General features: G+C 50.7%; 1 protein-coding gene across 1 annotated transcript; it reads right to left on the reverse strand.

Moving 5' to 3' along the window:
* Positions 1-4,824: 4,824 nt before the first annotated feature.
* Positions 4,825-8,479, reverse strand: PRR35 (proline rich 35). The gene is made up of 2 exons (XM_036737654.1): positions 6,933-8,479; positions 4,825-5,590 (listed from the first exon to the last, which is right to left on the reverse strand). Exons 1-2 carry the CDS (start codon positions 8,477-8,479, stop codon positions 4,825-4,827), a joined length of 2,313 nt encoding a protein of 770 aa, XP_036593549.1.
* Between the last annotated feature and the right edge of the window lie 873 nt (positions 8,480-9,352).

The raw sequence follows: 9,352 nt of genomic DNA on the forward strand, positions 1-9,352 counted from the left end.
AGAGCTCATTCCTAGCCAGTGTTGACAATTCCCAACCAAATGTAGGTTACTGCGGGTAAGTGGATGGGAAGGTCAGTGGGAAGTCAGCATAGTTAGCGATATGGGGGCTTAGTGAGGGAATAGGTGCTCAGGGGAAGAGTGGTGAGCTGAGTAGGGGTTATAGGGGCTCAGAGAGGGAATGGGACCTCCTAGAGAGGGAACTCAAAGAGAAGGATGATAGTCAGGTTCAGTGAGGGTCTTAAGGGATCCAGAGAGAGAACAGGACATAAGCACTGTCACATTCATTCTGAGATTCCATTTCTTCTCTTTCTGGAGGTTTGTGAAACCCCTAAAATCTTTTCCTGCCAGGGTACACCAATCCTGGCATCCTGGCTGAGAGAGAGAACTTAACTAAGGAAAGGGAATCCCAGAAGACAAGGACAGGGAGGGGGATTTAGCTCAGAGCTAGGAAATGGGTGTCAAGAAGGTGAGGTCTATGGAGGAGTCAGGACAGCCCCGTAGAGGAGTGGAGTACCTAGATCTCCTCTCAGGCAGGGACCGTATGCCATCTCTGTCCTTTCTCAGAGCTGAAAGGTGTTCTACCTGCCCTCTCCCCACTCCCCCAAAGAGAATTTCTGATGGCTGAGCCTGGCAGCACCCACTGTGGGAAAGTGAGAGGATTGGTGGGGACCAGGCAGGCTGGGGGTCAGCCGGCTGTGACTGCCGATGTCTATCAGACTGCCTGTCCGTAAAAGGGGCCGGAATGCATGGCCATCTGGTGCCGTGGCCAGAGCTGGGGAGCCCCAGGCACAGATGCATCAGGATAAGCAGGGGGCTGGGAAAGCTAAGGAGTTAGGACTGTATTCATTCTTTCTCTTCCCTTTGGCTCCCCCAAACCTGTCCTCCCATAGGGCCCCACTGAGCATACAGCCTATGTGCCCTTTGCTCCAGGCTGGCATTTAGGGAAGGGGAGAAGGGGAGTTCCTGCAAGAGGCTAAGGAGCATAGTTTTATATCAGACTCAGGAATTCCTTAGTCCAGTCCTAGTTCTGGGCAGCTAGGAGGCACAGTCGATAGAATACTGGACCTAGATACCCTGTTTGCTTTATCTAAAATGAGGTGGAGAAGGAAATGGCAAACCACTCTAGTATCTGTGCCAAGAAAACCCCAAATAGGGTCACAAAGAGTCAGACATGATCGAAAAATGACTGAACAAGAAGAAATCCTATTTGTGCCTCAGTTTCTGCCTCTCCTAAAAAAAAGGCAATGAACACTTCTACCTTCCTCCCCTTATCTCTAGGAGCCTGTAGAGAATATGGGAGTGTAAGAGAAGATAGGACCTGTAGAAAGTGACCTAATGCATCTGTAAGACAAGCTAAACAACTAGGTGAAGGAAGCCTCAGTTTCCTGGGAAATGGGGCTCCCGCAACTGCTCACTCGAACCGTCCCTCATCTGCCTCACCCAGAGGATTGACACAAACACTAATGTACAAGAAAGATTTTGACCTTGGAAGCAGATCTTCCATAAATACACACTATTATAGCCTACCTTGAGTAAATTCTTACAGAATTGTAGGATGTAGAAGGTGGAAGCGACCTCAGAGAGTGTCCAATCCAGCCCCACATTTTACAGAGAGAGAAAATAACTTGTCCACAGTCACTTAAGTGTTAAGTAGCAGAGCTAGGATTCAGTCCAAGGTCCTTAGACTTGCATTTTCCCCCCACTACACAGCCTTCCCTTCCAGGTCAACTGGCCCTGCCCCTAAGTATGCTTCTGGTAAGTCAGTATGAGCTGGGAGGGGGTGGGGAGTGGTGGGAAATGGGCAACTTAGACCAGGAGCTGCATCTAGACATCCTGCAAATGGCTGAATTTCAAAACCTGCTGGGGAAGGTTCAAGGGATGCTTTGTGGATTATACACTGGAGGGAAAGGGTGAGGGCTGTGTGTGGATTATTTGATTTTTTTTAAAGTATCTGCTGTTTTAGAATACCCATTGTTTGGGGACTCTCCATGGTTTTGGATTATCTGCTGCTTCCATTTTGGGGCATTTATTATTTTAAAAAATTTTCCGTGTGCTTTTATTATCCTTTTCTGCTATTGTCCATGGTTAGCTTCTGGTTTTGGTGTTCCTTTTTTTATATTACTGTATTATACTATCTGGTATTTTGGAAGTGACCTGCTTTTGGATCATTTGTACTTTTGAGTTATCTGTGGGCTTTTGATATTTGCCTATTTGGGGAATATTCTAGGGAAAGAGAAGCTTTCTGAATAATAAAGAGCCCCCAGAACCCACTTGGGCAAGAAGGTGGTTTATATTTTTACATTTGTAAAACTGTGAACAGTAAATAAAGGTGACTGTGGAGCTCCCCCAACCCCTGCCACCCCTATTACTCCCTCTGCCCTCTTCCCATTTCCCCAGAAATGAATAATCACTAAGAACCCAGGAAGTGATTGTCCTTCCATTCATGCACAGTAGAGGTTATCCAAGAAGCTGTCCCCTTTCTGAGGGGGACAGAGGAAGGTGAGTCATCATACCAGTTGGGGGAGGGTGAAGGGAGATAAAAGCCCCATCTTGGAGTCCTGATATAAAGGTCCTAGGGTTAGGGTAGGGTTACACAGGACAAATATCCTCTCCCTTTATGCCAGTGCCAATGACCACCTAGCTCGCTTGCCCATGGAGGGACTTTCCCTGGGGCATCTGGAAGGGAAGGTATGACCTGAGCTCAGGTTCAGTTCACCTCAGTGAGCGTGGGCTTCAGTAACTTTCTCAAGCTACCCCAGGCAGGGCTTGCTTAAGGCAAGATTTGGGAAGCCTTCCTACCAGATCTCAGCCTTCATTTCTCAAGAGATCCTTCAATCTGACCTCCTAAATGGGATATCATCTTCCTTCATCCACATGGGGTCAGGGAGGGGGAGCACTTCTCTTATACTACATTTGGTGCGGCTTATGTGCAGATCTGATTCTATAGAACTGGATATGGAATTTCTTCATGACAAACTCAGTAAACATTTCCCTAGTAGGGGTAGTGAGCTAGCGTGGTTCTGGATAGTGCCTTTGGAAGGTGGACTAATAGAGACTAGAAGTAGGGCTTCAGAGATTGGGGTGGAGACAAGGAAAGATCACAGGATTTAGGACTGTAAGGGACCTTAATGATCTTCTAATCTAGTCTCTTCGTTTTACAAATGAAGATAGTGTCAGCCAACAAGGTTAATGGACTTATTCCCTGGTCACACGGTTAGCAAATAGTTGGTGTAGTCACCAAGGAGAGAATGATCAGTCTTCGTCCTTGGGCAATGGAGCCAGACTAGTTGGGAAGGGACTAGAAACAAAGTTCCTGCCTCTAGAAACCTCTCAGAAGATCTCCGGACTTTGTAACTTCATAATCTCATATTCTCTGTAAATTTCTTCTTTTCCTTAAAGTCTAACCCTAATAAAGGGTAAGGAGAGGGACTGGACCTGGGATTTCATGAGTACAGGGGACTGCCAGGTAAGGAAATTTCCTTTACCAATCCGGGTCTGTACTTTCTTTCCAGTTTCTAGTTTCAGATTGCTGCCTGAGGCATCGACATGTTAAATGACTTGCCAAGGTCACATAGCCATTATATTAGTCAGGCAAGACTTGAACTCTGGTCTTCCTGGATCTGAGACCAAGTCTCTATTTTCTAGGCGGCCCCTTGGAAAGAAGCCAATTTGGTTTCTAGGGTGCACTCAGTGGCTAGAAGGTCCCTTCCATCTCTAAATCCGATGAGTCTCTGATTCTAGGGGCAGGTTCCAGGCTTGGCCAGGACTGGTCAAGAAAGAGACTAGGCTATGGAGCTGTTTTGGAGCTGGGTAGAAGGGTGGAATAAGGCAGAGAACAGTAGAAAAGAAAGTAGAAGACAACCTTCTGCTGAGAATTGGATCTAGTAGGTTTCCCTCTTTCTCCCTAGGGTCCCTTGTATGAGGAGCTATTTCCCAAACTCATCCTATACCTGTAATAGCACCAGATTTTCCATGCAATGAGGCCCTTTTACCAGTCTTAAGGGAAGGAGCATTTACTTCTCCAGAACCCTGGGCTGGGAGGAGGTAGTAGGGATGGTATCTCGAGAGAGGGTGTTTTGGTCCATTCAGCCTGGGGGGGGTGGTATGTGAGGGCAAGTGGAAAGAGAGAAGGGAGGAAGACAAGGGAAAGCAGACCAGGAGAAAGTAGAAGAGAGTGGGGAAGGAGAGGAGGTTCTGGGACATAGAAGGGTAAAGTGGCAAAGGTGAGAAAACCTAGTAGTCACAAATGACATCACATCAATGATGCTAAGGAAGGTAAAGCTGGGAACCACCATAGAGAAGAAAGACCAGCTTTGGATTGCTTGGCAGTTTGGGGGCAAGGGTATGGGTTGGGTGGTGTCCAGGGCCCTTATCATTTGGGCTTGGGGATTCCAGAAAGACCTACTGGGCTGAGAATCAGAGGAAGCAATGAAGAACTTATGGTTGGGGTGGTATACCTAGAATAAGATTCTCCAGAGGGCAATGCCCAAGGGGATCTTGACCTTTCTGGAAGGAGGGAGTGACTTCTGTCAGAGCCCTTTCTCCTGGGGACTCAGATGGTGGAGAGGGGAGACCCAACCCAGTCCAGATAAACACTGAGTCTTTGGTTCCTGAGGGACATGGTTGTTTCCTCCTCCCCAGGGTTATGTTTTTGTCCCCTCCTTGACTCATAGCTCCAGGAGGGAAAAAGACTGGGAGCTTTGGTGCCCACTTGGGGAATCTCCATGATCTGAGATGGCCCATTTTCTGGGCCTGAGAGAGGGCAGTTGGACAGGATACGTAAGTCCAGGGCGCTCTGGAGGATGAGGGAGGGGGGAGACCAGGTCAGACTTCAGTGTTCTCAGGGCTATGGAGACATGTGGCTTCTGGGTCCCCAGGAAGGACCCCCATCCCACTTCGAGGTCCCCCACCCCAGCCACCTAGAGGCCCTTCCTCAGGAGCCAGGAGCTGGGGGCCCCCGGGGGTAGACCCAGACCCCCCAGGAGCTCTCCCATCAGCAGCCAGTAAGACACTGGAGTCTGCCTCACATTTAGTGGTATGCCCATAGAAGGACTCTGTTGCCAGTGTTGGGGGTAGAACTGTAATAGGCACCCCAGGGGACTCTGAGGATCCTTGTCTCCCCTCTGGCTGGCCCAGCTGCAGTAGCAACAGATCCAAGGGTGTCTTGGTGGTCTCCAACCCAGTTTCCTCCCAGCCACCCTCTTCCAGCTCCAACCCAGTAGGGGATGGCCCTTTGTCTGGCACTCTCTTCACAGACAGGTCAAGGGGCCCCTCAGGAGGCCTGGTTGCCTTCTCCAGGGCCTGGTGAATGTGATAAAGCTCCTGACGTATCTTTCCCAGCTGTTCCCATAGTGGGCCCTGAGTGGGACCACCTGTGGTAGCCAGCTGACCCAGCCGTCTCTCCACTTTCTTGTAGTCTCCCAGGGCTTTGGACAGGTCCTCTCCGATTGGACCTGGGCTCATTGGCCTGTACCCCTGGGGTTGTTTGCCAGGGGGTCCATCCAGGGCTGGGAACCCAGGGGAAGTAGCCTCAGAACCGGTTGTATCAGAGTCCTTGGGCCAAGGGAGCAGTGGTGTAGCAGCTGGCACACTGGAGAGGGAAGAATCACAAAACAAAGAATGCTGGGAGAGGGCTTAGATATCTGATTCATCCACCCCACCCGCACTGTACAGATGAGCAAACTGAGACCCAGAAAGCAGAAATGATTTGCTTAAGATTGCCCAATGGATAAGTAGATGGCCTGGAAATAGAACCCAGGTCTCTTGTTTCGCAGAGAAATAATCTTTCTCCTCTTCCCTACTGAGAGGGAAGGGGCTGTTAATGAGGACCAAGGTAATTGTGGATGCCACCTGCAGCCAGACTGGGTGTCATGCTCCCTTCTAGCAGTCTGGTCATAGGGCCCCAAAACCTTCCTTCTCTGAGAGAAACCTTGGCAACCTGGAGCCCCCTGCTTCTTGGTAACCTCTCTGGTCTCCTGAACACCTTTAGTAACCTCTCCTTGTCCTTGTTAATTCTTGAATCTACACCGGCCAAAACCTCTTCACCCCCCTAACTTCTCAGGGCTCTTGTATCTAGGAAGAAGAGTCGGGTTCCAACCCCCGGAGGAAGGTGGGTGAGGGATACAAGCAGAGAGATTCAGAGAGAAGCCCAGAATTGTGCCTTTCCTGCCCTGGGCGACTGGTGGGTATGGGGAAAGCAAAGCTGGAGATGACAGTGGGAAGGGGGACTGGCAGCACTGAAATCTGGCCTGTGCCCATTCCTTACTAAGAAGGCCTTGAATCAGTCCCCAGTAGACACAATCCATGTCTGTCTTTGAGAAATACAAAGACTATTTTGGGCTTCCATTTTTACAGAGGCAGAGAAGCCCCTGGAAGCCATTCTCTAGCGCTGTTCATTCATTTTTCAGTTGTGTGTGACTCTTAATAGCTCCATTTGGGGTTTTTTTGGCAAAAGATACCAGACTGGTTTGCCCCATGTCTTTCTCCAGCTCATTTTACAGATGAGGAAACCAAGGCAAAACAGGGTTAAGTGACTTGCCCAGGGTCACACAGCTAGTAAGTGTGTCAAGTGTCTGAGGCCGAATTTGAACTCAGGTCTTCCTGACTCCAAGGCCAATACTCTACTCACTGCGCCACCTAGCTGGCCCACAACCACTGTTAAACTGTCCCATCTCCCCTACTCTGCCCAGCCCAGAGGTCCCTATAGCATCTCCACACTGCCCTTGACAGAGAAGACCACACTCCCCACTCTATATAGAGATGAGGGGGAAGGCCTAGGGAAGATGTAAGGCCCTCTAGGGTATGGGACCTACTCATACAGCTGAAACCCAACCCATCCTGATCTTCTCCATCCCCCAGAACCAGCTGTACCTCAGTGATCTATAGGAGAACCATGCCATCTCTACCCTCCCACCAGTACCTCTACCACTCACCTCCTCTGGTAGTCAAACTTCCCCAGTGGCAGGCTGTCCACACCTGAGGGATCCTTCAGGAAGTCAAGTCCACTCCCAAAAAAGGACTTTCTTTTCAGAGTGCTCACAGTTGTTGAGGTGCTGGCTAGGGTCCCCTGGACCTTCCTGGAGCAAGTCCCAAGCAGGCCCCGGTAGATCTCTGAAGATGGTGTTCTGCTTGGCCCACTACCTTCCTTCTGGGAACCCCGACACCTGCCTTCCTCCTCCTCCTCTTCTTCTTCTTCCTTGGTTCCTGGAGGCCCTGCTTTGAGCTCCCCCTCCTGGACTGGGTCCCTACAGGACCTCCGGGGCCAGGAGGCAACAGCCTTGGACATTGGCACCTTGAGGAGCCCTAGAGCTGTGGGCATCTCTCCCAGTGTCTTAGCTGGAAGGGCAAGGTTTGCTGGGGCAGGTTGGGTATCTGTGGCTTTCCCACTGGGTGTTCCAAGGGCATGCTCAAACAGCAGTGGGTAGTAGAATCGTGGGAGGAAGGCTGAGCGTTCAGGGCCTTGCAGAGTCTGGAAGGGTGTAGTAGTTGCAGCTGCAGCAGCTGGTGGGGGCAAAAGTTGAGCAGCTGATGCCAAAAAGGGCATCTGGGTTATGGGGGCATGGGTGGCAGTAGCACCAGTGGTGAGTGTGGGCCCCAGGTAGGAGTAGAGCCCAGGGCTCAGGGGGTAATTTATGCCCAAAAGGGACAGGTTGAGGCCTTGGGCCTCCTGATAATCGCTATAAGCTGGAGGGGGATAGCAAGGGATGATGCCACTGCCCTCAGTGCCCACTGGGGCCAGATCTACACTGGTTCTGCTCTTCTGGCCACCAGCTACCAGCCTCCATTGTTCCATAAGGAGCCCACCAGTGCTCAGAGATTTCTTAGGTGCCCTTCCTGCCTTTGGCTTGGGATCAGCCTCTGGTGAGGGTGGCTCCCGGCCTCTGGCCCCGGCATTCCGGAGGGAGAAGACATCAGTGATGATAAAGTCAGGCTCTGGCTCCCTGCTCTTGTCTTTGAATCCAAAGAGGAGGGCTCCTACATCAGCTTCACCCGGGGCCCCAGCCTTCCTACCTTCACTGGGGTCCATGGCCCTCAAGAGTCCACCTGCCATTTCTTCCTCTTCCTCCTCCTCAGGGAAAGCTCCCCCATCACTGGGTGGCCCTGGCTCTGCTGGGGAACTGTCCCCCAGCCTGGGCCCTGGCTTTGGCCTCTTAGGTGGGGCTGGGTCAGAAAGGTCACCCTTGGGCAGGCCCCGGGGCCCTTCAGCAGTTGGGAAGAGCTGTAGCTCAGGCTGGAGAAGATGACCCTTCTTGTAGGCCCAGTCGGAGCTGTCAATGAGCAAGGACAGGGAATTCTTACAGAGGCTGTACTTCATGTGGTTGTACAAGTGGGACTTTTCCATGCAGGTGAAGGGGCACTGGAAACACTTGTAGTTGTATGGCTTGCCCCAGGGCCTGGGGATATAGTGTGGTTTTTTGGGCTTACGCTCCTTGGGCTTGTAGGTAGCGCCCAGACGGCAGTTCCCAACTTCCTTGGACATGGCGGCAGGCAGCACAACTCCACACTAAGAGGCCTCCCTGGAGATCATGGGCCAACCTATGACAGAGACCTCGGGGTCAAACCCTGCTGGCCCCAGCACATTCCTTCCCACCCCCACCCAGCCCAGAGAAGGGCAGACTTTCCTTAATGGCCTGAGTCCAGCCTCTTGGGACTCAAACCTAAGTGCCTCTCTTTCCTTTCCTTTTCTCTCATCTTTCCAAGGAAAGGACCTACAGAGTCTCTCCCTTCCCCCCATTCCATGCCTCTCTTTGGGTCCCTACCATGGTTCCCTACCTCTCTCTCCTATGTCTCTGTCTTTGTGGGTCACTGTCTTTCTGTTAATGTTGGTTTTAGCCTCAGTCCATTTTTGTCTCTTTCTAGGACTGTTAGTCTCTATCTTTTTGCGTGTTTCTCCATCTTTGCCATTCTCTCTAGCTCAGTTTTTCTGTGTCTACATTACTGTCTTTTTTCCCTGGGTGTCTCTGGTCTTTGTTGCTATTTCTTCTAATATTTCTCTTCATATTTCTATCTTCCTGTGTTTCTGTTGCACTTAATCTCTCTCTCTCTTTCTCTCTTCTTTCTCTCTTCTCTTCTCTCCTCTCCTCTCCTCTTTCTCTCTCTCCATCCTTCTCTCTCCTCTCTCTCTTTCTCTCCCCTCTTTTCCTCCTCCTCCTTTCTCCTCTCCTGTTCTTTCCTCCTCTCTTCTGCTTTCCTCTTCTCTCCCTCTCCTTCTCTCTCTCTCTCTCTCTCTCTCTCTCTTCTGTCTCTCTTTTTCTCTTGTTTCTGGATCAGCAAGGTAGCCTGGCCTCCCGTTCCCTGCACTGCCGTATCTGACATGTAGTCATTTTTGCCCTAGGTGCCAATCCTTTCCTTG

The sequence above is a fragment of the Trichosurus vulpecula genome, chromosome 9, assembly GCF_011100635.1.
Source record: "Trichosurus vulpecula isolate mTriVul1 chromosome 9, mTriVul1.pri, whole genome shotgun sequence".
NCBI lineage: Eukaryota > Metazoa > Chordata > Mammalia > Diprotodontia > Phalangeridae > Trichosurus > Trichosurus vulpecula.